This window comes from Entelurus aequoreus, linkage group LG04 (genome assembly GCF_033978785.1).
Source record: "Entelurus aequoreus isolate RoL-2023_Sb linkage group LG04, RoL_Eaeq_v1.1, whole genome shotgun sequence".
NCBI classification, from domain to species: domain Eukaryota; kingdom Metazoa; phylum Chordata; class Actinopteri; order Syngnathiformes; family Syngnathidae; genus Entelurus; species Entelurus aequoreus.
Window position 1 is genome coordinate 38516635 of NC_084734.1, and position 27650 is coordinate 38544284.

A 27650-nucleotide genomic window follows, 5' to 3' on the forward strand; every position below is an offset into this window, starting at 1 on the left:
TTGTATACAACCATCATTTAATGTAAACCCCTACACACAGGACATATATTTTTTTGTTGTTTTGTAATACAGAAATATATTACCCATGATGACAAAGTAACATGTCTAGCGTGGTGCATTGCTTGAAATAAGGCTGACTCTGCAGTTTCTCTTGCAGTTTCCCAGTCTCATTGTAGAATATGACTCTCACAAATAGTGTACATTAAGTCTTTTTCATGTCCACTTTGTTTAGTCACACTTGTTTGTCCTCATTGTCCATTTGTGACGTTGAATCAGTTTGATTCCAACAACCGGCTTGAAAAATCCCAGGTAATGTCCCTGTGAGCAAAGCAGTAAATCCTCTGCTCTTTAGTACCGTAGTTAGCTAGCATATAGCCACTGAGGTACAGGTGGTCGATTGTGAATGTATTGTGACAACATTTAACACAGTTGGGAGGTAAAACTAGCTTGGATGGCATGCTTGTCCCCATGCGACGTGTATCCAGTGTTTTCCCTTTGTTGTCCATGTCTGATGCGATCTCACCTGGGTTTAGGTGAGTGGCGAAGCATTCACTTCACCTTCTTGATGAGATGTTTCACACCAGTCATGTGTTCTTTACTCACAACAGGAATTAATGTATTTTCTGCTGCTCCATGAAGAAGACAGGACTTTTCCTGCAAACATGTCAACAATTTTTTAAGACACCTAAATGGACCTCCATTATTGAAAAACCATGCTGTGTACAAGCACCGCCCCGCTCCTCCCCTCTATAGGCGTGGACTGTTATGACGTCGTACCAACCTTATTTGCGCATTCTTTTGCCCTTGATAGTCTGGATCATTTTGGGGCTTAGAATCAGCATTCCGTTTTTGAATCGGCCCACCTGGCCCGTGGGAGCCGATGAGGAACCTGATGTGGTCTTCTTCTTGTCCCTGCTGGAGACGGACATACATGAATGTATGATTTAGCCAATGAGATGCTCTTAGTGTGACAAGTACTACTGCACTATTGTATATATTTACATATTTGACGACCAAGTAAAGACATGACTGAAAATGTTGTAATATGTAAGCCAAGCAAGTAATTGGTGATGTTACCTTGAAGAGAAACACCATGCACAAAAACTGGAGCTTTACTTTAGTGTTTATAAACAATTACGCATACTCTTTTGAAAAGCCTGTGAAAAAGTGATGGAATGTGCATGCCAGCCCAAAAATTGCTGATGTCATTTTGTACAATTAAGTAAAAAATGGTCTTGGAGTAGCTACAAAGTATGCAAGTCAGTCAATCTTTTTTGCACTTTTCAAAAATAGTATTAGAGGTTTAAAAAGTGCTAATAAAGTTTGCAATAAACATTCTTTAAAATATCTCGAAGGAGGGAAACTAATTACACACCTTTGACTCTTCTTCTTTTTCTTTAGGTCCTGCATAGCAAAAAAAAGATAACATGAATTTAATTGTCATTCATGAATTTAAATGTTATTTTTTGAACGCTTAAGGGTCTTACCGGCTGGACCTCTTCTCTCGCCTTTATCTTCTTGTCTTTGATTTTCTGCTGCAGCACCTTGTAGTTGACGTAATCCCTCTTAGGAGGCTGAGCGGAATGTGAGAAACAACCACAGTGAGTCAGTCTTTTTTAGCAAATTCAGTGGTACCTCAATGTACGAGTGCCCCAATTTAATACTATTTTGAAAGACGAGCTCCTTTTAGGCCTTTTGTTATGCTTTAAGTTACAAAAATACATTTGAGTTTGGAGTTGTATTTTCCAACCCTACCCTCAAGCCACCAAAACGGGAACAAGCAAGTGCAAAGGAGAACAGCTAAAAGAAGCGGACGACCAAATAAAAAACAACAACATTAAAAACATGTGCTACCTTGTAGCCAACCCGGCAGGAGCCAGCCTCTGAACCATGCAACCAAAGATGCCAAACTTCTGAACGGCGGACATTTATTCATTAAAATATAGAGAAACTGCTGATGCCTGACTCTACTCTGCATGATCAAGCATTACCCTTGGTACCCAGAAATACATATTGGTTTCTGTCAACTCTGCCCTCTGCTCCGTCACTCAAAGACATCCGTGTACAGCATAAACAATAATAACAATTCCTATTACCTGTAGAAGTCCGCTCCCCAAGGTAAATGCTGCACAATAATATTACATTATTTCATAAAACTACTGTAGTTGTTTGCAGTCCAATCTATTATATTGTTTTTAAACATTTGTTATCTAAAAGTTTGTTTTTCTTTTTGAAAGGCATGCTACATGTTAAAATGGTGCTGCTTTGGGGGGGCAAGCACCAATTAAATTGATTTCAATTCATTTCAATGGGCGGCGCTGATTTAAGATACTAGTGTTTTGACTTAATACTTGTGTCGTGACCCAACTGAGCTGGTAATTTGAGGTACCACACAGCATACGCAATTTATCTATAATATCTGATGTCTTCTTACACGAGCTCCCAACATGATGGCGCGATCCCGCTCAAAGACACGCTGCTGTTCCTTTTTGAAGCCTGTTATTCCAAAACGATGCACCTCAAGGCGAGCCTAACACACATAACACACTCATAATTAACAACAGAATACACTGTCAAATAATGAAAAAGCTTGACACAACCAGAGAACATCCTGATAAATTACCTTCTCCAAATCGAGATCATCATATGGAGGGGTTTGCATCATCTCTGATGTCTGCGGCAGGTAAACGCAAAGCCAAAAGTGACAAAGATGGCAAGAAACAAAAAGACAGTTAATGTCACCGGTATGGTAGCCATTGGGAATTGTTTCCAATTATGTGGCAGGTGAGGGTAAAGAAAGAAGAAAAACATAAACTTACAGGTGTTTCATCAGCGGCTGGGATCTCTTTGGTCCTTCTCGATTTCTTAGCAGGATCCTGAAAGGTCACAACTTCGACATGTCTTACAGGCTTGATGGTAGCTTCACATTGAAAAGTGTTGTCCAACTCTGTCAGATGCTCCTCTCCACAATTGTCTCCACTGACACTGCAGACATTTGCATCACTTCTCAGAACCTCCTCTTCCTCACACCCGTTTTGCTTTTTCTTCCTCTTTTTTGATTTGGTTCCACTACCTGAAGACAAGAACACAGCAACACAACACTTCTTATTCCACTCTCATAATTGTCATTATTTACTTGTAATGTATTATGTTTAAGTAGACACTGTCAGATAGTGGTCTTAAATTAACGCTGTATTTGTATTAATTGAGTCAGTTCTTTAATATTCTTTATCAGCTTATCATTTTTACAATCCTTTTAATAACTCTGTGATTAGCTAGTATGTATTAGCTTTTATTTACCACATACCAAATTATTTAATGTTATTTACTTTTAACTAAATATTTATGCATTTTTATATTGTATCTTATTTTAATATACAAATCTTATTCGATCTGGGTGGCAGTGGTCGTGTCCCCTCATCATGCAGCCCCTGGTGCACTTGGCTCCCTAAGATAGTGTTCTATCACCTGGTTCTTCCGTGCTCGGCCACATATGATTTTAGAAAACTTTTATTATGTGTGCATGTATGTGGTAAAGAGGAATAGGGGGTCGGGGCTTAACTGTTTCCACTTGTGATTATTCAATTAGGGCGGAAGGTACTGTTTTTTGTTTTTGTTTTTAATTGTAAAGCACTTAGTGCTACATTTTATATGTATTAAAAGTGCTGTACAAATACAGTTTGATCGATTGAAGGATTTCATTCGACTAGACCGTATCAGCAACCCGCGGCTCTTTAGCGCCGCCCTAGTGGCTCCCTGGAGCATTTTTAAAAAAGGATTGAAAATGGAAAAAGATGGGGGAAAAATAATGTTTTGTTTTAGTATGTTTTTTGTTTGAGGACAAACATGACACAAACATTCCCAATTGTTACAAAGCTCACTGTTTAATATGTTTGTGTGTATGCTTCAGTATTTGGTGAACATCGTTTTGTCCTACAAATTTTGCAGTTCTTGAATTCGTAGTAGTGTGGACTGTGACTCAAAAGTTTGCTTACATGTAAAATCTTCCACTCCTTCTTTGTCTCATTTTGTCCACCACAAGTTTCATGCTGTGTGTGAATGCACAAAGGTGAGCTTTATTGATGTTATTGACTTGTTGGAGTGCTAATCAGGCATGACTGTGTCACGCCAAATTTCTTCCCCCTACAAAAACGTCTCTCCCCCCCCCCCCCCCCATTTACTTCCGTGGCCATGTTTCTTCTTACGTCATTGACAGCAATCGATAGCACTTTGGCTTTGACTGCCCGTCGCTGGAAGGATACTTCGACTTTGACAGCTGCTGGAATCTGAAGAAATCGAGTCTTGTTTTTTTTGTACAGGCTCGAAACAGGACAGTCGCGTGCAGGTTAAGGACCCCCGGCAACTTTGTGATTTTATTGGACGCAGCCCCGGAAGTAAACGGGGGGAAGGTTTTTGTAGGGGGAAGAAATTTGGCATGACAACTGCAAGCTCATCCATTTTAAAATGCTATTTAGGCTAGCTGTATGTACATATTGCATCATTATGCCTCATTTGTAGGTATATTTGAGCTAATTTAATTTCCTTTACTTTTATCCTCTTTGTATATAATTTAGTTTTGCATGTTTCATGACACATTACCTGTATGTAATATTGGCTGCATTACAGATAGTTGTTTGTGTGCCATGTTGTTCCAGACCACAGCAAAACGTTACCTAGCTTGCAAAGATTGTAATAATTCTATTAAAAGAAGACAGTCTGCCGTTTCCTATAACTTGGACACACACCTTTTGCCATTAAAAGCCAGTAATTTCCAGGAGTTATCTCACCTTCTGAGTAGCCTCTGATTTACTAATGGTTTCTAATGTTGTAAAAATGTGTAGAATAAATAATACATTTCAACATTTCTGTCAACAAACATATGTTTCAGCCTGCGACACATAGTCATTTTGATAGTAGGCTATTATAGCTAAAATAGACACTTACGTCATGTGTTGCCTTCATTATAACACTTAGAGTACCTTGAAGGTAGAAAAGCGCTATACAAGTATAACCCATTTATCATTTATATAAGACTTTTAAAGTCATTTTGATAGTAGGCTAATATAACTAATATAGACACTTACGTCATGAGTTGCCTTCATTATAACACTTATATACGGCTTTTAAAGTAATTTGGATAGTAGGATATTATAACTAATGTAGACACTTATATCATCTGTTGCCTTCATTATAACACTTATAAATGACTTTTAAAGTAATTTTGATAGTAGGCTATTATAACTAATATAGACACTTACGTCATGTTTTGCCTTCATTATAACACTTATATAAGACTTTTAAAGTAATTTTGATAGTAGGCTAATATAAATAATATGGACACTTACGTCATGTGTTGCCTTCATTATAACACTTATATATGACTTTTAAAGTCATTTTGATAGTTGGCTATTATAGCTAATATAGACACTTACGTCATGTTTTGCCTTCATTATAACACTTATATAAGACTTTTAAAGTAATTTTGATAGTAGGCTAATATAAATAATATAGACACTTATGTCATGTGTTGCCTTCATTATAACACTTATATATGACTTTTAAAGTCATTTTGATAGTTGGCTTTTATAGCTAATATAGACACTTAGGTCATGTGTTGCCTTCATTATAACGCTTATATACGTCTTTTAAAGTAATTTTGATAGTAGGCTATTATAACTAATATAGCCACTTACGTCATGTGTTGCCTTCATTATAACACTTATATAAGACTTTTATAGTCATTTTGATAGTAGGCTATTATAGCTAAAATAGACACGTCATGTGTTGCCTTCATTACAACACTTATACAAGACTTATAAAGTCATTTTGATAGTAGGCTATTATAACTAATATAGACACTTACGTCATGTGTTGCCTTCATTATAACACTTATATATGGCTTTTAAAGCCATTTTGATAGTAGGCTATAATAACTAATGTAGACACTTACGTCATCTGTTGCCTTCATTATAACCCTTATATATGACTTTTAAAGTCATTTTGATAGTAGGCTATTATAGCTAAAATAGACACGTCATGTGTTGCCTTCATTACAACACTTATATAAGACTTATAAAGTCATTTTGATAGTAGGCTATTATAACTAATGTAGACACGTCATCTGTTGCCTTCATTATAACACTTATATATGACTTTTAAAGTCATTTTGATAGTAGACTATTATAACTAATGTAGACACTACATCATCTGTTGCCTTCATTATAACACTTATATGTGACTTTTAAAGTAATTTTGATAGTAGGCTATTATAGCTAATATATATACTTACGTCAGGTGTTGCCTTCATTATAACACTTTTATAAGACTTTTAATGTAATTTTGATAGTAGGCTATCATTGCTAATATAGACACTTACGTCATGTGTTGCCTTCATTAGAAGACTTATTTACGGCTTTTCATTTTTTGCGACTCCAGACAGATTAGTTTTTTGTATTTTTGGTCCAATATGGCTCTTTCAACGTTTTGGGTTGACGACCCCTAGACTAGATTATGCGAGTCAGCTCACTCATAAATACGTTCAAACTACTTTATTAAGTGACAATCGTTTCATTGCCTAAATATAAGAGTTTCGCAACAGTTATGTTAAATCGTCACAGTTACACAAATGATAAAGAGAAGGAATAACCGATTCTGATAACTATTTAACCAACAAGCTAGCTACCTAGCTAACCGGTTACACTTACCGAAGTCGTACAATGTGTCCAAAGCCTGTTCCAGAAATACACAGTCATCATCCTCGTCTTTGTTCGCTTTGGGTTTCATTTTGAGTTCAAATTTACAGCAAATTTAAGGAAAAAAGTGGTCGTCTTTGATAAAGAAAATAAACGTAGCACGTGTCCTAAGGGGTCCGTGGCGGTGACGTCACGTAGTGATTGTAAATTGTCCTATTCTGTTTACCGTAGCCGTGTGTGAAAATGCCGGAAGTGGAGGCTAACGCCCCTGGAAAACTTCGCCACCTCTGGAGCTGATATCGCTATATTGTTCTCTCAAAACACCGTGTCGTAAAACGTCACTTGTCTCGCTGGATGCATCGTGTGAGCTTGCGGGAGAAATTATGGCATCCAAAGTGGCGTATTCGGTATGTATTTTTGGATTCGGGTAGAACCTAAGCTAACACACTTAGTGTCAGTGTGACATTTGACATTTGATTCGGAATTCCGCTTGAGTATTCATTTTAGTCGCGTAGTGAAGAGAATCACAGCGATGTGACGTGTACTTTTGATAACACTATTGTGTTATTTTCATTTTGTACTGTTGATTTAAACTTGTTCTACAAGTTAGCAAAACTTATCTGTGGTTCCAAAGTAATGCAAACAAGGTACCTCCTAGTTTGCATTATTTTTTGTTTTTAATGTCTACCACTACATTGTTCAAATAATGTCCCCCAGCGGCTATTTACTTATTTTAATCAATTGCAGAGAGTACCAGGCGTCTATGACATGGCACCATTATTAGAAGGGAGGCGCTAGACCAGTGTTTTTCAACCTTTTTAGATAGATATATAGATAGTACTTTATGGATTCCTTCAGGAGAGTTCCGTCAGGAAAATTAAAATTCCAGCAGCAGTGTACAGAGTTGAGATCCATCCATCCATTTTCTACCGCTTGTCCCGTTTGGGGTCGCGGGGGTGCTGGAGCCTATCTCAGCTACTTCGGGCAGAAGGCAGGATACACCCTGGACAAGTCGCGACCTCATCGCAGGGCCACAGAGTTGAGATATAATTTAAAAAGTAAATAATAAATAATGGGGGTATATGTTATTGTTTTGCAGTCTAGCACTGAATAGGCTCCTTTGGCTACTGATAACGGTATGCAGAGGGTGACTGGCATCATCCATGATGCTCACTAGTTTTTCCACAGTCCTCTTCTCTGCCACCGTCACCAGTGAGTCCAGTTTTATTCCTATCAGTTTCTCCAGTCTGGAGCTGTGACCCCCCTTACGGTCTGTACCTCGACTCCATCGATCGATCACAATAGGTTGTGACCTTGGACCCGACCTCGCAAAGTCAATGACCAGCTCCTTGGTCTTTGACGGAATGAGCTGCAAGAGGTTCCTGTGGCAAAGTCCCTCACCAGGCTCCGAAACTCCTCCTCTCTGCCGTCCCTAATGCACCCGACGATGGCTGTGTCATCCGCGAACTTCTGGGTGTGACACAGCTCCGAGTTGTAGCAGAAGAGAAGAGGGGCCAGCACCGTTCCCTGCGGTGCTCCAGTGCTGCTGATCACAGTGTCAGGCGTGATGTCCTTCAGTCTGACGTACTGTGGCCTATCGGTGAGGTAATTTGAAATCCAGGCAACCAGGCGGTGGTCCACTCGCATTCTGTCCAGCTTATCCTGGAGAAGGCGGGGCTGCATAGTATTAAAGGCACTCGAGAAGTCCAGGAACAGGATCCTCACAGTACCATTTCCCTTATCCAGGTGTGAGTGGGCTCGGTGCAGCAGGTAAAGGATAGCATCCTCCCCACCAACGCCTGCCCGGTACGCAAACTGCAGGCTGTCATGGGCATGTTGCACCTGTGGTCTGAGGAGACTGAGAAAGAGCCGCTCCATTGTCTTCATTAGATGAAGGTGAGCGCCACTGGTCTGTAGTCATTCAGCTCACTGGGGCAGTTCTCTTTGGGAACTGGAACGATGCACGACGTCTTCCAGTGGGGATGCACGACGCCTTCCAGAGGGTAGGCACTTTCCCCAGCTGCAGGCTGAGTTTGAAGATCCGCTGGAGTGGTTCACCCAGTTCTGCAGCACAGGTCTTCAGGAGTCGGGGGCACACCTTGTCTGGGTCTGCTGCTTTCCTAGAGTGTAGCTTCCTCAGTTGACCTCTGACCTGGTCCACAGAGATGACTAATGTCTGCGTAGAGGTGGTGGAGGAGGAGGAAGGGGGTGCTGCCATGGCTGGGGGGAGGTGTGTTGAGGGGAGAAGAAGAAAAAGGTAAAGTGAAATAACTTAGTTGTTAACTGTAGGTCAATAGTGCTTGTCTTTCTCTCAGACAGACAGGGCTTTGCTGTCCGTAACACACGCACGCACACACACCGCAAAATGAGCTAACTTTACGCTAAAAGCTAATTAGCCTTCACCTCAAGGACTGCGAGCGAGCTGAGCTGCCGCTTATGTTTCTAGAACATCAACGGGCTCATAGTGATATTACTAGTAGTTGACTGGGAGGTGTTTAATATAATTTGGGGAGAGTCCGCAGCCTGATGCTTACCTGCTAAACACCTTTCTGCTCACCCCACCGCAGGAGCACTGACTCCATGCACTCTGAATACGCACTGCTGATTGGCTGTTACATGCGCTCTGAATACGCACTGCTGATTGACTGTTACCGCTCGGTGTGTAACCAATCAGATGGTTCTGTGGGTGGGACAATGCTGGGTGCTGCAGAGACGTACTGACAGAGGCAGAGGCAGAACTAAGCGGAGCAGCTTGTTAAGACTTTAGTTTAGGCGGTGGCTCTATGTTGTTAAGGCAGCCGCCTTAAAAACAAAGCGCTGCGGGAAATCCTGCAGTCTGTGGTGTTGTAGCAGTCCCTGAGGGCATCTTCCATTTCAGGGGACCACCTCCTTCACAGAGTAAGTGTTAACAGGCTGTCTTTGGACCAGGGGGGTGTATTTTGGCTGCAAATAAACAAGATTGTGGTCAGACTTCCCTAGTGGGGGGAGGGGTGTGAACTTGTATGCATCCCTGACATTAGCATACAGCAGGTAAATTGTCCTGTTGTTTCTCGTGGGGCAATCCACAGCCTGGTAAAAGGCAGCAAAATTTGTGTCCAAAGTAGCATGATTGAAGCCCCCAGAAATGATGAAAAAAGCCTCAGGATGTTTTGTCTGTAGCCTTGATTTCACATGCATTGGCTGCATCTGCCCTCGGGGGAATGTAAACACAGAGGGATTGATTGATTGATTGATTGATACTTTTATTAGTAGGTTGCACAGTGAAGTACATATTCCGTACAATTGACCACTAAATGGTAACACCCGAATAAGTTTTTCAACTTGTTTAAGTCGGGGTCCACTTAAATTGATTCATGATACAGATATATACTATCATATATACTATCATCATAATACAGTCATCACACAAGATAATCACATTGAATTATTTACATTATTTACAATCAGGGGTGTGGAGGGGGGGGGCATATGGACATCAAGTAGTGGACATAGAGAGAGTGAGAGAGAGAGAGAGAGATCAGAAGGCATAAGAAAAAGAAAAAGTATCTGCATTTGATTGTTTACATTTGATTATTAGCAATCCGGGGAGGGTGTTAGTTTAGGGTTGTAGCTGCCTGGAGGTGAACTTTTATTGCGGTTTTGAAGGAGGATAGAGATGCCCTTTCTTTTATACCTGTTGGGAGCGCATTCCACATTGATGTGGCATAGAAAGAGAATGAGTTAAGACCTTTGTTAGTTCGGAATCTGGGTTTAACGTGGTTAGTGGAGCACCCCCTGGTGTTGTGGTTATGGCGGTCATTTACGTTAAGGAAGTAGTTTGACATGTACTTCGGTATCAGGGAGGTGTAGCGGATTTTATAGACTAGGCTCAGTGCAAGTTGTTTAACTCTGTCCTCCACCTTGAGCCAGCCCACTTTAGAGAAGTGGGTAGGAGTGAGGTGGGATCTGGGGTGGAGGTCTAGAAGTAACCTGACTAGCTTGTTCTGAGATGTTTGGAGTATAGATTTGAGGGTTTTGGAGGTGCTAGGGTACCAGGAGGTGCATGCATAATCGAAAAAGGGTTGAACGAGAGTTCCCGCCAGAATCCTCAAGGTGCTTTTGTTGACCAGAGAGGAAATTCTGTAGAGAAATCTTGTTCGTTGGTTAACCTTTTTGATTACCTTGGTTGCCATTTTGTCACAGGAAAGGTTAGCCTCTAGAATGGAACCTAGGTAGGTGACCTCATCTTTCCTGGTGATGACACTGTCACCTACTTTTATGGTGAAGTCATTGACTCTCTTAAGTTTGATGTGGGACCCAAACAGGATGGATTCTGTTTTACCCAAGTGGATGGATAGGGAGATCACGTGACTCAACTCCCTCGGCAGATAGTATGGCCGGAGGCTAACAGCTAGCAGCTCCACATCCGGGCAACACAAGACTTTCTTCACTGAGATGTGTCCCGGGTTACACCAGCGGTAGTTAACATATATGATGATCCCCCCACCTTTGCTTTCCCCACATGCTTTAATGTCTCTGTCAGGTCTCTCTGCGGTGAATCCCTGCATGTCCACGTTAGCATACGGTACGAAGTGGTTTAGCCACGTCTCCGTGAAGATAAACAGGCTGCTCTCTTGATAATTTTGAGCCAAGGTGCGTTTTTCTCATTGAAAAAATCCAGAGGCCCACCACCAGAAGAAATCATAATAAAATTAAACTTGGTAAACAATAAAAAGTTGTTGTCGCAATTGTTTGATATGAATTTAAACCATAACCAACCATGCACCACTATAGCTCTTGTCTCAAAGTAGGTCTAGTGTCACGACCTGTCACATCACGACGTGACTTATTTTGAGTTTTCTGGTTGTGCTCCCGTGCATAGTGTTTTAGTTCTTGTCTTACGCTCCTATTTTGGTGGCTTTTCCTGTTTTTTGGTATTTTCCTGTTGTAGTTCCATGTCTTACTTTGAGCGCTATTCCCCGCACCTGCTTTGTTTTATCAATCAAGAATATTTAAGTTGTTGCTATCTTATTTTGTGTGGACATTGTTGATTGTCATGTCATGTACGGATGCACTTTGTGGATCCCGTCTCGGCTCCACACGCTGTAAGTCTTTCCTGTCGTCCAGCATTCTGTTTTTGTTTACTTTGTCGCCAGTTCAGTTTTAGTTTCATTCTGCATAGCTATCCCGAAGCTTTAATGATTTTTCTTAGAGGCACTCACCTTTTGTTTATTTTTGGTTTAAGCATTAGATACCTTTTTCCCTGCACGCTGCCTCCCACTGTCGTCTGCATATTGTAATCACGACAAACCATCGTCATCTCACACGAGGTGTTCCCGAAGTCTACAAAGCAATTGTCTACCAGCTTCCACCTACTTATATTGAGGAGAATAACATGGTTACTCTGCCGAGCTCTAGACAGCACCGACACTCAACAATGGCACGTTATTTACAGATTATAATTACTGGTTTGCAAAAAATATTTTTAACCCAAATAAGTGAAACTTCATAATCTCCCACAGCACACCAGACTGTATCCCGCGGCACTGAAAAATACTGCTCTAGACAGCCATTTTAAAAATATAAAAAGACTCCTTACACCAATAAAGTGTACACCTTTTCCTGTATTTTCCACTAGCATCGGGATCCGATGCTGACGAAGAGAGATGACCTTGACGACATTTTGGAGGAAAGGAGGAAATCCAGTGACCTCCGATATGCTGTCAAGTGTTACACTCCCGTCCTTTACAAAGGACTGGTGCCCTGCAAAGCAGACGCACTGAAGAGCGCCACGGTCCACTCAGCTCATGTTCAATATGTCATCCATCAGGTGAATAGCGGTTCTACAGCTTCTGGCAGACCTGCAAACTGCACTGATGTTTTCTGCTCACCTCGGTAGGTTTCCAAAGAGACGGGGAAACCGGCGGAGGACGTCCAAGCGGAGGCGTCGGCCATCTTAGAGGAGATGGCTCACCGCTTGCAACTCAGCACCATTCGCTTCTTCGCCTATAGCCTCAACAAGGTCTTCAAACGCTTGTACAGGAGCATCTGTGTCAACGAGGAGGGCATCCAGAGAGTGAGCCTTATGCCAACCATGTTCGTACTACTTGAATGCTGGCAACTTCTGCGCTAACAATTATCAACCACTTTGTCGTTAGCTTCAGCAGGCCATCCAAGAACACCCGGTGGTTCTTCTTCCAAGTCACAGGAGCTACATGGACTTCCTGCTAATGTCATACATCATGTACACCTATGACCTTGCCCTGCCTGTCATTGCTGCCGGCATGGGTACGTTGTCTTTGCTGTTGTGAGTTTAATTAAGTCATATAATTATTTGCATGTATGGGGACGGCATGGCTCGGGTGGTAGAGCGGCCGTGCCAGCAACTTGAGAATTTCAGGTTCGATCCCAGCTCCCGCCATCCCAGTCTCATCCGTTGTGTCTTTGGGCAAGACACTTCACCCTTGCTCCTGATTAGAGATGTCCGATAACAGCTTTTTTGCAGATAACCAATATTTCGATATTGTCCAACTCTTAATTACTGATTCCGATCTCAACCGATACCAATATATACAGTCGTGGAATTAACACATTATTATGCCTAATTTTGTTGTGATGCCCCGCTGGATGCATTAAACAATGTAACAAGGTTTTCCAAAATAAATCAACTCAAGTTATGGAAAAAAATGCCAACATGGCACTGCCATATTTATTATTGAAGTCACAAAGTGCATTATTTTTTTTAACATGCCTCAAAACAGATGCTTGGAATTTGGGACATTCTCTCCCTGAGAGAGCATGAGGAGGTTGAGGTGGGCGAGGTTAGGGGGGCGGGTTTTAGGGTAGCGGGGGTGTATATTGTAGCGTCCCGGAAGAGTTAGTGCTGCAAGGGGTTCTGGGTATTTGTTCTGTTGTGTTTGTTGTGTTACGGTGCGGATGTTCTCCCGAAATGTGTTTTTCATTGTTGTTTGGTGTGGGTTCACAGTGTGGTGCATATTTGTAACAGTGTTAAATTTGTTCATACGGCAACCCTCAGTGTGACCTGTATGGCTGTTGACCAAGTATGCATTGCATTCACTTGTGTGTGTGTGAAAAGCCATAGATATTATGTGACTGGGCTGGCACGCAAAGGCAGTGCCTTTAAGGTTTATTGGCGGTCTGTACTTCTCCCTACGTCCGTGTACACAGCGGCGTTTTAAAAAGTCATAAATTTATTATCGGACATCTCTACTCCTGATGGGTCGTAGTTAGCGTCTTGCATGGCAGCTCCCGCCATCAGTGTGTGAATGTGTGTGTGACTGGATTGATTGATTGATTGAGACTTTTATTAGTAGGTTGCACAGTGAAGTACATATTCCGTACAATTGACCACTAAATGGTAACACCCGAATAAGTTTTTCAACTTGTTTAAGTTGGGGTCCACTTAAATTGATTCATGATACAGATATATACTATCAGATATATACTATCATCATAATACAGTCATCACACAAGATGATCACATAGAATTATTTACATTATTTACAATCCGGGGTGTGGAGGTGGGGTGGGTTAGGTTTGGTTGTTATCATCAGACATCAACAATTGAGAACAGAGAAAAGGATATTGGAACAGTGTAGGTCTGACTTGGTAGGAAGAGAGAGAGAGAGAGAGAGAGAGAAAATAAGAAATAGTATCTACATTTGATTATTAATAATCCGGGGAGGGTGTTAGTTTAGGGTTGTAGCTACCTGGAGGTGAACTTTTAATGCCTTTTCTTTTATACCTGTTGGGAGCGCATTCCACATTGATGTGGCATAGAAAGAGAATGAGTTAAGACCTTTGTTAGTTCGGAATCTGGGTTTAACGTGGATGAACGTGGAAATAGTGTCAAAGCGCTGTGAGTACCTTGAAGGTAGAAAAGCGCTATGAAATATAATCAATTTTTACCTTTTTTTTTTTTTACAAAGCAAAGTAGATTTCATTTTGAACATGCAACAACATAAGCTGTAGACATAAAGTGTTTTTTGTTGGGGGGGTTCCAGTTGTTTTTTTAGTTACAAAAGAGAGCCTATCAACTGCTTTTCCTAGTGCAGGGGTCGGCAACCTTTACCACTCAAAGAGCCATTTCGACAAGTTTCACAAATTAAAGAAAACAATGGTAGCCACATAACTGTTTCGAAAATTTAAAATGAAATAACACTGCATACAAAGCTTTTTTTGCTTTGTGCTATGTTTTAACCAGGGGTCTCAAACACACGCCCCGGCCCGCACCTTATTATGACAACCTAATTATGACAACCTAATGTTAATGCGGCCCGCGAGGTTTATATGAATGGCGATTGACAGCGTCATACTTGCCAACGTTCCCAATTTTACCGGGAGACTCCTGAATGTGCAGGACTTGATAGCAGTGCTTTTAGCACCCTCTACAGTCTCCAAATATAGCGCACCTGCTCGGTCACACATGTTGAATGCAGCTTCTGTTTCCACACGTCAGTGACAGCAAGGCATAGTTAGTCAACAGCCACACAGTTTACACTGACGGTGGCCGTAGAAAAAAACTTTAACACTGTTACGTTACAAATATGCACCGCACTAAAAAAGAATGAGAAACCCATTTCTGGAGAACATCCGCACTGTAACACAACATAAACACAACAAAACAAATACCCAGAATGCCATGCAGCCCTGACTCTTCCGCTACCACCAAACCCAGCCCACCTCAACCGACGCACGGAGGGGTGGGGGTGGGGGTGGGGGGTTGGAGTCAGGGCTGCATGGCATTCTGGGTATTTGTTGTGTCGTGTTTATGTTGTGTTACGGTGCGCAGGTTCTCCAGAAATGTGTTTGTCATTCTTTTTTGGTGTGGGTTCACAGTGTGGCGCATATTTGTAACGTAACAGTGTTAAAGTTGTTTTATACGGTAACCGTCAGTGTAAACTGTGTGGCTGATGACCAAGTATGCCTTGCTGTCTCCTACGTGTACTAGTCCAAGCACAATACAACATGGGACCTGTCTGGCACGCTGTTTGCACAAACTATAGAGGACAATAAATGCAGAGCCATCAGGGTATGCTCTTAATTCAGTTGTTAAGGTGAAAATCTGAAAATATTTTCCTCGGGGGATTTCTAGGAGAGGCACGGAGATCGTAAGTAAGCTGCTGGGAAAATCGGGAGGGTCGGCAAGTATGAAGCTGAGCCGCATCAGAGTGGTCAAAGAGCCTCATGCGGCTCCGGAGCCGCGGGTTGCCGACCCCTGTCCTAGTGAGATAAGAAGCTTGATTTCCCCACGCCGAAACAAAAATGTCTACATGTACCATGTCGTAACAAGTGTACACCTGGGAGAAAGCGAAGAGGACACATTTCATTTTTATCGCTATATGATGCCATCAGCAGGCGAGTCACTGTGACATCTTCACAACCGTAATTTAAAGCTAATTATACCATATTACTTCTTTACAAAAAATATAAAGTTTCTCTGCCTCACATAATCATTTTTTTAATGGTAAATCTAAACTTGGACCACAACTTTTAATGCGGTCGCAGAAGGTTAGATAGTGGTCGCTAAGACCACAGATCATGACCCCACTATTTTTTATTTTAGGCTGGTCTGATGTGAGAATGATGGTTGATTGGGTGGAATCGCACACCCTTGTGGGTAGTGTTATTAGCTGGGAAAGGCTGTGCAGATTACAAAGCTTGCTGTAGGATCTGAAGACAGGCGCATCTCTGCGTTGAATATCTGTGTTCAGATCTCCAGTTATGATTTTCTCCACGTTGTCTACCCCAGCAAAGCATTCCTCAAGAGCACCATAGAAATCACTCTGATTTGGGGGTCTGTATATAGTCCCTATCAGCACCGGCTTAGCGTTTTTAAATTTGATTTCCGCCCACACAGATTCAAGGGCATTGTGGTTGAGATCAGTGCGAGTTATGTATTTTATATCCTGGTCAATATACATACAAACACCTCCACCATGTTTATTCCTGTCCTTTCTGATAACCGAGAAGTTTTCTATCTCTATCTCCGAGTCAGAAACACTTTGATCTAATTTGGTTTCAGAGAAACACAGAATTTTTACCTTTTTGTTGAGGAACATTTCTCTAAATTGGTCGAGTTTGGTTCCAGAGAGACTGTTCACATTAAGGTAGATGATGTTTAGTCCACTGGAACCAAAAAGAGCATCAGAGACCGCTGTGTAGTGGTAATGTCCGGAAAAAGGAGGGACGGCCATGTTGGTTGTTATTGCAGTTGAAGTTGAAGATGAAGAGCAGTCCAGTGGGGAGAGAGGCCTATTGTTCATCAGCCAGGTGATGGGCGAAGTTGGGGAGGGGGCCAGGGGTGGGGGTTGTTTTCACAGGCTTTGGTGAGGGGCTGAGTTGGAGAGGGGGGGCCAGGTAGGTTGTTGATTTCGCGGGCTTTGGTGGGGCTGAAAACAAAGACCAGGGATGGATGAAGAAGCCCCTGAATCCTGTGTAGGCCGCGGGTCCAGTTGCCGAAACTCTGTTTCACAACACACACATACCTGCTTTGCCCGAGACGTAGCATAAAAAAATTGAAAAAGTGCCTGAAAAATATCTATTTGCATTGACCTGTGTAGGAAAATTCCTGACCATAATAGATAGATAGATATATAGTACTTTATTGATTCCTTCAGGAGAGTTCCCTCAGGAAAATTAAAATTCCAGCAGCAGTGTACAGAATTGAGATCAAATTTAAAAAAGTAAATAATGGGGGTATAAATGGAAACAAAATAGAAAAATATTACAATAGAATAAAAACAAAAAGCATCAATGAGAATACAAATATAACAGTAAAATAAGAATATAACAAGAGAAACTAGGCATTAGTGACCATGTTATGAAAACGTATTACACTGTTATTGTTTTGCATCCCCCGTCATTCTAGTACCCCCCCTCGCCCCCAGAGAGGAGTTGTACAGTCTAATGGCGTGTGGGACAAAGGAGTTTTTTAGTCTATTAGTCCTGCACTTGGGATGAAGCAGTCTAGCACTGAACAGGCTCCTCTGGCTACTGACAACGGTATGCAGAGGGTGACTGGCATCATCCAGGATGCTCACTAGTTTTTCCACAGTCCTCTTCTCTGCCACCGTCACCAGTGAGTCCAGTTTTAGTCCGATCGTAGAACCGGCCCGCCTGATCAGTTTCTCCAGTCTGGAGCTGTCCTTCTTAGATATACTGCCCCCCCAGCACACTACGATGTAGTACAGAACACTGCCAACCACAGACTGGTAGTACATCCACAATAGTTTTTTACAGACGTTGAAGGAGTGCAGCCTCCTCTGTCCTTTCCTGTACAAGTGGTCCGTGTTAACAGTCCAGTCCAGCTTGTTGTCCACCCACATCCCAAGGTACTTGAATGAGTCCACGGTCTGTACCTCGACTCCCTCGATCACAATAGGTTGTGACCTTGGACTCGACCTCCCAAAGTCAATGACCAGCTCCTTGGTCTTTGAAGGGTTGAGCTGCAAGAGGTTCCTGTGGCACCAGACAACAAAGTCCCTCACCAGCCTCCGAAACTCCTCCTCTCTGCCGTCCCTGATGCACCCGACGATGGCTGTGTCATCCGCATACTTCTGGATGTGACACAGCTCTGAGTTGTAGCAGAAGTCAGCGGTGTACAGGGTGAAGAGAAGAGGGGCCAGCACCGTTCCCTGGGGTGCTCCGGTGCTGCTGATCACAGTGTCAGATGTGATGTCCTTCAGTCTGACGTACTGTGGCCTATCGGTGAGGTAGTCTGAAATCCAGGCAACCAGGCAGGGATCCACTCGCATTCTGTCCAGCTTGTCCTGGAGTAGGCGGGGCTGGATAGTATTAAAGGCACTCGAGAAGTCCAGGAACAGGATCCTCACAGCGCCATTTCCCTTATCCAGGTGTGAGTGGGCTCGGTGCAGCAGGTAAAGGATAGCATCCTCCACACCAACGCCTGCCTGGTACGCAAACTGCAGGCTGTCCTGGGCATGTTGCACCTGTGGTCTGAGGAGGCTGAGAAAGAGCCGCTCCATTGTCTTCATTATATGAGAGGTGAGCGCCACTGGTCTGTAGTCGTTCAACTCACTGGGGCAGTTCTTTTTGGGAACTGGAACGATGCACGACGTCTTCCAGAGGGTGGGCACTCTCCCCAGCTGCAGGCTGAGGTTGAAGATCCGCTGGAGTGGTTCACCCAGTTCTGCAGCACAGGTCTTCAGGAGTCTGGGGCACACCTTGTCTGGGCCTGCTGCTTTCCTAGGCTGTAGCTTCCTCAGTTGACCTCTGACCTGGTCTGCAGAGATGACTAATGTCTGCGTAGAGGTGGTGGAGGGGGGTGTTGCCATGGCTGGGGGGGAGGTGCGTTGAGGGGAAAGGGGGTGGCTGTGATGGGGAGTGAGGGGTGGAGAGGACACGGGCTGGTTGAACCGGTTGAAGAAGTTATTCATCTCATTGGCCCTCTCTATTGTCCCCCCAACAGCTCTGGTCTTTGCCTTGTGGCCTGTGATGGTTTTCAAACCTTCCCAGACCTCCCTCATGTTGTTCTGCTGCAGCTTCTGCTCCAGCTTCTTCCTGTAGCTGTCCTTAGCTTCCCTCACGCGTTGTTTCACCTCCCGCAGTGCTGCTCTCATTGCCTCCCTGTCTCCACTCCTGAAAGCAGCTTTCTTCTTGTTGAGGACAGCTTTAACCTCTTGTGTTACCCAGGGTTTGTTATTAGGGTAGCACCGAACAGTCTTAGCAGGGCAGATCACGTCCACACAGAAGTTGAGGTAATCCGTGAGACAGTGAGTCAGCCCATCAATGTCCTCACCCTGTGGAAGCAGCATGTCCCAGTCTGTGGTGTTGTAGCAGTCCCTGAGGGCATCTTCCATTTCAGGGGACCATCTCCTCACAGAGCAAGTGTTAACAGGCTGCCTTTGGACCACGGGGGTGTATTTTGGCTTCAAATTGGACAAGATTGTGGTCAGACTTCCCTAGTGGGGGGAGGGGTGTGACCTTGTATGCATCCTTGACATTAGCATACAGTAGGTCAATTGTCCTGTTGTTTCTCGTGGGACAATCCACAGCCTGGTAAAAAGCAGCTAACGTTGAGTCCAAAGTAGCATGATTGAAGTCCCCAGAAATGATGAAAAAAGCCTCAGGATGTTTTGTCTGTAGCCTTGATGTGATGGCGTGGATCATCTCACATGCACTGGCTGCATCTGCCCTCGGGGGAATGTAAACACAGAGGGAGATCACGTGACTGAACTCCCTCGGCAGATAGTATGGCCGGAGGCTAACAGCTAGTAGCTCCAGGTCCGGGCAACACAAGACTTTCTTCACGGAGATGTGTCCCGGGTTACACCGGCGGTTGTTAACGTATATGATGAGCCCCCCACCTTTGCTTTTCCCACATGCTTTAGTGTCTCTGTCAGCTCTCACTGCGGTGAATCCCTGCAGGTCCACCTTAGCATCCGGTACCAGATGGTTTAGCCACGTTTCCGTGAAGATAAACAGGCTGCTCTCTCGATATGCACGCTGGCTTTTTAGTCCATGAAGCTCGTCGATCTTGTTTGGCAGCGAGTTCACATTCCCCATGATGACAAGGAATGGATGGTTTGTAGCACCGTCGATTTTCCTCTCGCTTAGCCTTTAGCTTAGCCCCCGCTTTGCAGCCCCGAGGATTCTTCCTCAGCTCCACTGGAATGGAGTGTCGGATACCAGTACGCCCCGATGTTTTCAGAGTGAGCAGCTCCTCTCTCGAATAAGTAAGAAAGCTGGCTCTTGGTCTTTTAAAACTGCCAAAAGTATCCATTGGATATGTACAGGGATTCACTGTCTTCAAGGAAAACATAAAAAAGATAAAAGATAAAATAAAAGTTTATAAGATCTAATAAATAATAATAATAATTAAACATAAAAGATAAAGATAAAATACGTTTAAAAGATCTAGAACTACAGAGCTACTGGAGATGCAGCCGCCTTCCACAGCGCAAGCAGATCAAAAAGTATATCATGTACTTTTGTGTTAAAGAAATACTTTGCAGGTAGTCTAAATAAAGGTGCTTTCAAATAAACATTAGAGGCCTTATCTTTTATACTTTATATTTTAATTGACTGAACTATGCTGCAATTTTAGCTGACTAAAATGTGATGTAATTTAGATGACAAAAACTAGACTAAAACTAAAATGCATTTTTTTGTCAAAAGACTAACTAAAACTAAAATAAAAACAGCTGTCAAAATGAACGCTGGTAGCATAAAAAAAATTCTATTTTGTTTTTACTATTTAGACAAAACTTAAAAACCACAACAAAAACAGTCATCTAACAGTTGTGACAGAAGCTCTCCTAGTCTGCACTTACAGGAAGCATTGAACATGGTTTCTTTATACCGCAGACTTCATGGGGATGAAGTTTATCGGCGAGATGCTGCGCATGTCCGGCGCTTTCTTCATCCGCCGCTCGTTTGGTGGCGACCAACTCTACTGGGCTGTCTTCTCCGAGTATGTCAAGACCATCGTCAAGGTAACAGTACTTGCATTTAATTGCTTATGTTTGTCGTCAAGGAATGTTTTGCTGCTAATTTTTATGCCCAGAGGCCTGGCGCTCGTTTTTATTTGGTTTGAAAATGAATGGTCACTTTATAATGAGATATTTTATTAAATAGTATATCAATTTACTTTGTCACCTGTAACAAAAAGCTACGATGATGTTATCATATATTGACCTACGGTACAATGGCTTGGTTTTAGAATCTTGAATGTACACAGATTGGCTTTAATTTTTCTGTGTTTGCCTTTAGTGGAAATAGTTAGGACACCCCTGATTTATGTTAAGGTTTTTTTTTTCTAGAATGGCTTTGCTCCCGTTGAATTTTTCCTAGAGGGAACTAGGAGTCGAACAGCTAAGTCTTTAACTCCAAAATTAGGTAAGTCAGACAAAGGTAAAACAATCTATGGAAGACATAATCTGTGTTTGGCATTCCAATTAATTTTGCCAAATTGACACAGGCCTTTTGAACATTGTGATGGAGCCTTTCCTCAAAGGGGAGGTGTTTGATGTGTGCCTGATCCCGGTCAGTATCAGCTACGAGAGGATCCTGGAGGAAGCGCTCTACGCAAGGGAGCTTCTCGGCGTTCCCAAACCCAAAGAATCCACTTCAGTGGGTCCCCCCCAATTATACGTCATAATTTTAACTCTATTAAAGCTAAAATTATTTGAAGTATTTTAGCAGATATTTAACAACTGTGCTGACATCGCTTTGTTTTCCTCGCCTTTTCAGGGTCTCTTCAAGGCCAGAAAGATCCTGCGTGAAGACTACGGAAGCATCCATGTTTACTTTGGTCAGCCGGTGTCGGTCAGAAGTTTAGCGTACGGCCGAGTGGACCGCTGCCAGTTCAACTTGACACCCAGGTACGAGTCTACACACTGATACAAATATATTTAACATAGCAATAATGAATTTAGTTTTTTTGAGATAAGTTTCTGTTGCCTCCATTGTTTTAGTAGCAGGCAAAAAGTATTGAGAAATGACGAAAATGTGTTGTTCCCCACTCTGCAGCTATAATTTTCTATTTGATGTTGGTGTGACTATGTGGCTATTTAGTTCTTTTGGGCCTTGGAAGCATACAGTTATTCAAAATGTTTTATTTATATAAAGAATTGATTAATCGTCCAACCTCTGATTGACTCATTCATTATTTTAAGGCTCTGTCTCCATACTTTTGTCCACGCACTGCTTATAACAAGTTCTATTGTCAGACACATCCCGGCGAGGCCCAGCGAGGAGACCCAACGCTTTGTCAACCATGCCGCCTACAGCCTGGTGAGGACTCAGGAGCAGAACGCCGTCTTGAAGCCGTGGGTCCTGCTGGCGTCGCTGTTGCTCCAGAACCAGGCGGCAACAGCGGGGGCGACGGGTCAGGAAGCGGTGATGGCACTCGAACAGTTAACCGGTAAAGCTGTGTGGCTTTGCGACCTTTCCCGGCAGTACGGCGCCTTCCTCCACTGGCCTGGTACAGTATGGCTTTGTTGTCATGGAGACAAAGAGCTGATTCAATTTGAACTTTTTGTATTATGTCACTTTTAGATCACCTACCTCCTTTAGAAGTTGTGTCTTCCAGCCTGTCCCTACATGGAGGTCTGGTGAGAGTCTCAGAGGGGAAAGTCCATCTAGCATTGGAACAAGGTTTTGTTTTTGCTTGTTTTTTTACTAAATGCATGCATGACTCTTGGCCCTGCGATGAGGTGGCGACTTGTCCAGGGTGTACCCCGCCTTCCGCCCGATTGTAGCTGAGATAGGCTCCAGCGCCCCCCGCGACCCCGAAGGGAATAAGCGGTAGAAAATGGATGGATGGATGGGCATGCATGACTCAGTAGGAGGTTGGATTATCCCGGATTTCCACTGGATGCGTAATGGCTGGTGAACGGCACCATCACGTAACATCGCCGCCATCCGCCAATCCCCATCGCCGTTCTGATGCGCATTGTTGCGGCTCAGAAGAACTTCGCTGCACGACCTGCTCAGTGGCCTTGTGGTTAGAGTGTCCGCCCTGAGATCGGTAGGTCGTGAGTTCAAACCCCGGCCGAGTCATACCAAAAACTATAAAAAAGGGACCCATTACCTCCCTGCTTGGCACTCAGCATCAAGGGTTGGAATTGGGGGTTTAATCACCAAAATGATTCCCGGGCGCAGCCACCGCTGAGGCTCACTGCTCCCCTCACCTCCCAGGGGGTGAACAAGGGGATGGGTCAAATGCAGAGGTTAATTTCACCACACCTAGTGTGTGTGTGGCAATTGGTACTTTAACTTTAACTTTTTGCGAGATCTTGTGAATCCACATTAGAGGAGTGGTGAACCACAAACAGTTTTTTTCTGTCCATCCAGAGGAGCTAAAGCAATTACATTTAGTTCTGCCATTCGAGATATGCAACGGCTGTGAACGGCAACACCGCGGTGCGTCTCGAGCTTTTCCGTCCATCAATACCCACAGGCAGTCGTCTTGACTTGACTTGTGGAAAAGACGACAGTTTTGCCTTGCACAACGACTACTTTGTTTTTTTTCTTTATTTGTAGCAAGAAACAACACAACAGTAACATAATCCCTGGCGAGCATTGTACACGTACACTCTTCTCATTTAACTCCCGCTAACCATTCCCCTGCTTCCCCGGCCTTCGTATCAGCTGGTTCTTTGATACAAGCTGTCCTGAAATAGCTGTCCAAGATATGCCTGTAATAGGATTCTTTGAGTTTTGACCTCTAGAATCAGCATCTCCTCATCCATTTGTGTCAACAAGGTGAAATTACGTCTGAAAACCTTTTAACAAGTTTACTTCAGGTTTGTCCCCGCCCGTTAGGACGTTTCAAAGTGTGTAATACAATCCGCCTTAAACTCAAAGTATGTCATTTTGAAAGTAAACCGGATCATTTATTTTGTGTTTGTGCGTGACTTCCGGTCCCACTCTAGCAGATTTTAGCTGAATTGATCCGCCTTGTTGCGGCGGCCAGCAAAAAGGTAAGCTCTGCGTTTATTTAGCGCATGGATGCGATGCGCAGGGGATCCGCCGACGAGGGAAACCGACACATTGACTAGAATGGAAACAGAAAAAGTCACCTGCCGTGGCGACACTGCTACACATCCAGAAATCCAGTGTTAGAATTTTCCAACTTTGTGGGAGCTCTTTGGGGGGATGTTTTTTGCAGAATGTCTACAAACACTCCAAAATCTTTCCAGAAGAATGAAAGCTGTTCTACCTGGAAAGGCGGGAACAACGTCCCCTTAACTTCACTTTCTTTCACACGTCGTAACACTTTCGTCCACACATTTTATTTCACTTTCTAGTCTTCCCGTCTCAGCTTTTCGGCCAGAACAATAATGATTGACAGTTTAACAGTGATGTTCCATATGTGTGTTTAGGTGGCGCCACTTCACCGGAGGAGGATCTTTTGAACCGGGCAGTCCTTGTGCTCTCTTGCGCCTCCTACAGAAACCAAGCGCTCCATGTCTTCCTGCGGCCAGCGCTGCTTGCCTCAGCAATCCACGCCGCTTCCTCAAGGGAAAAGCGTAAGTCACAAGAACAATAGCATTAAAAATAGCTATTTGTACATCATATTCTCCTGCTAATTTCAGGAACTTTTATGATCCATCTATTTATTTTCTATACCGCTTATCCTTATTAGGGTCATGGGTAAGCTGGAGCATACTATCCCAGCTGACTTCGGGCGAGAAGCGTGCTACGCCCTAGACCGGTCGACAGCCACTTGCCTGGCACATACAAACAACCCTTCACACTCGCATTCACAGCTATTGGCAATTTAGAGTCTCCAATTGACCTAAAGACTGGTGAACACAACCATTTTCTGATATTTAAGATAAAAAAATCAAGCCAACACTGAAGGTGGAAAATCATGACAAAAACAATGTGATTGTCTTTGTGTGTATCCTTCTTAAAACGCATAGTATTGGAATGTGACAGGAAGCCGGAGTACCCGGAGAAACGCATGCACGGGGAGAACATGCCATAGACACACAGCGATGCCCAAATCCAGATTTAAAGCCATATCTCCTGACTGCTCGGTCACCGTACAGCTAACTTTTATGATATTAAATGAAATGATAATTGATCCTAGTGAGGCACCGCAGTAAGTTTATTTGATTAAAATACTCTATATATTTTAAATCGTGGACAGGGTAAATTTGCATTATTTTCCTCTTGGCCAAAACGCTCGGATTCCACAGCCTCCTCCACCAACCACGCCTTCTCTGCCTGGGGTAAAAGTGAGCTTTTTTATGTGTATTATTTACCCCTGAAATGTTCATGATTTTTTTCCCAGAGGTCGTCTTTAACACTTTCCACTTCCTGAGGAACGTCTTCTCCAACGAGTTCATCCTGTGTCCCAGAGCCACCGTGCAGGTGAGAGGGGGACAGACAAGAGCATCTTGACATTTCCAACATAAACAGGACAACTCAAGGGCTAACCGTGTTGTGCTGCAGGATTTCGAGGAGGCCTGCTACCTTCTGGAGAAGACCGGAGTGTTGCAGGTGGCCCAGCAGGAGGTTATTGTCATGGAAAGAGGGCAGAAAACATTACATTTCCTCACAGGGATGTTGGAGCCTTTCCTGCAAGGATACCAGGTATCGTGGCGCTTGGTAGCTCCAAACAGTCCTAATGAAGTATCTTTATTAAAAATAATGATGTTAAAAATGTTGCAGGTGATTTGTCGCTTCCTCTGTGAGGAGGCCACTGAGGCTCTGACACAGAAGTCCTTCATCCCTGCTGTACGCAAGTTCATCATCACACATCTGCTAGCAGGTTTGCTTACATTTAAATGGGTCCTATTATAATGTACCACAAATACATACACATTATAACTTAGCGTATATATTGTGTGTGTTTGTTTCATAGGCAGGCTAAGATACTTGGAGGCGTTGTCCTCTGACCTGCACAAGAACGCTCTGGCAGCTCTGCTAAGACTGGGAGCTGTACGCAAAGTCAACAGGTGCGCTTGTTTTTTCACCCGCGTGTCCTTGTGCATACTGTACAGTGGACACAACGAACACTGACATGTAGGATTTACAATCCAAGAGTGTTTCAGTCCATACATTTGGGAGAGAATAAAATATCATTATTTAAAAATAAGACATTTAAAAATAAAAACAGTTTTAGTAAATTAAAAAAAGTACACTGTAGTCTAATAATCCACTATACACAATAACAAACTGTGCAGCACATATGAAGTTATCTTTCTAACAAATATAATTTTTTAATTATACACCTGCATCAGGGTTCTCTTTCTGACTAAATATTTTTAAAAAATTTTTTTTTTTTAATAGAAATATTTTTACTAGAACTTTATATATACGAGAATTGTTATTATATATTGTGTGCGTGCATCTGCATGTATGTATTTTTTATTTTTGTTTATTTATTTTTTTATCTTTAATATACACATAGCTATATTATACTAAAATATGTACATTATTATTAGAGAATTGTTCCAGTGGAAATATTGTACAAAATCTATCAGATTTTACCCGGACAAACAAATCATATCATACACTTAACATTTTATGTCAGTATGAGTCGTGATAGTTTCTTTTTCTGATAGTCTGAAATTCTCTAAGAATCTGAACTTTTATATGTGAAAGTGTCTCATGGACAAAAAATAATCCTTAAAGTGTAAGAACATACAAAATATCTAATGATTCTTCCATAATGTTTTCCCCCAGTCCGCAGCAAGACTCCCTGAGCGTCAACAAGGTGATGGTCAACTCTCTGGAAGACACTTTGGGTAAGTAAGAAGCCGGTTAATCAAGTTCTTAAAGTCATTCAAACAAATGATAAATAGATCATAAACATACTGTATCTTTGTGCAGGAGGAAAGCTGCCTACTCAAAAAGCTGCCACAGCTCGCCTCTAACTCTGCTAAATTGCCACCTTTGCCAAAACAACATGTAAAGGATTTTAATATTCACCAAAGGAAGTCGGACAGATACTGTCTTTTTTGTGTGTGTTTATAGTAAGAACTAACACTCCCCTTACGATGTGTTAGGGGAAAACCAGGTCAGATTTTTGTGCTCACAGATGCAATTGTTTAGCTGCTCAGAGAAAGAACAATGTTTACATGACTTTGCCAAAGTCTGAGTTGAAACTGCCATCACACGTGCTGCACTACTTGGTTTTTGTCAAGGTTTAAGATGTTTTTTTAATTTTGCTGCAGAGCATCGCAGATTTTGAGTGAAGCCAGCAAAATATTTGTAAATCTGTCCGTTTAGTTCAACAACAACAACAACAAAGATCTGCCTTTTATCATGCTTTTGTATTTTGGCATAATGTATTACTATATATATGTGCGTGCGTGGAAAGTTAATCATGATCGTAATAAAGTGTTTTTACAAATATGATCTTTAGTGTTTCTTCAAATAGTATTGACAAAAATACTTGAGTGAGTAATGTATGTTGAATACACTTTATTGGTAGGTATATTTGGGTGTAAAGTAAGCTTTTGAAATACATCCACGAGG

General features: G+C 42.7%; 2 protein-coding genes across 2 annotated transcripts; one reads left to right on the forward strand and one right to left on the reverse strand.

Moving 5' to 3' along the window:
- Positions 1 to 6989, reverse strand: LOC133648596 (uncharacterized protein C1orf131 homolog). The gene is made up of 8 exons (XM_062044838.1): positions 6705 to 6989; positions 2820 to 3073; positions 2624 to 2674; positions 2435 to 2530; positions 1488 to 1574; positions 1376 to 1404; positions 782 to 915; positions 1 to 654 (listed from the first exon to the last, which is right to left on the reverse strand). The coding sequence occupies exons 1-7, from the start codon at positions 6781 to 6783 to the stop codon at positions 783 to 785; spliced, it is 729 nt and encodes a 242-aa protein (XP_061900822.1). The 5' UTR covers positions 6784 to 6989; the 3' UTR covers positions 1 to 654; position 782.
- gnpat (glyceronephosphate O-acyltransferase) lies at positions 6901 to 27507 on the forward strand. The gene is made up of 17 exons (XM_062044817.1): positions 6901 to 7099; positions 12310 to 12501; positions 12571 to 12747; positions 12830 to 12959; positions 21021 to 21148; positions 21476 to 21551; positions 21634 to 21785; positions 21906 to 22036; positions 22385 to 22638; positions 22713 to 22811; positions 24542 to 24688; positions 25459 to 25538; positions 25620 to 25760; positions 25839 to 25938; positions 26032 to 26125; positions 26856 to 26917; positions 27003 to 27507. The coding sequence occupies exons 1-17, from the start codon at positions 7076 to 7078 to the stop codon at positions 27044 to 27046; spliced, it is 2031 nt and encodes a 676-aa protein (XP_061900801.1). The 5' UTR covers positions 6901 to 7075; the 3' UTR covers positions 27047 to 27507.
- Positions 27508 to 27650: the final 143 nt, after the last annotated feature.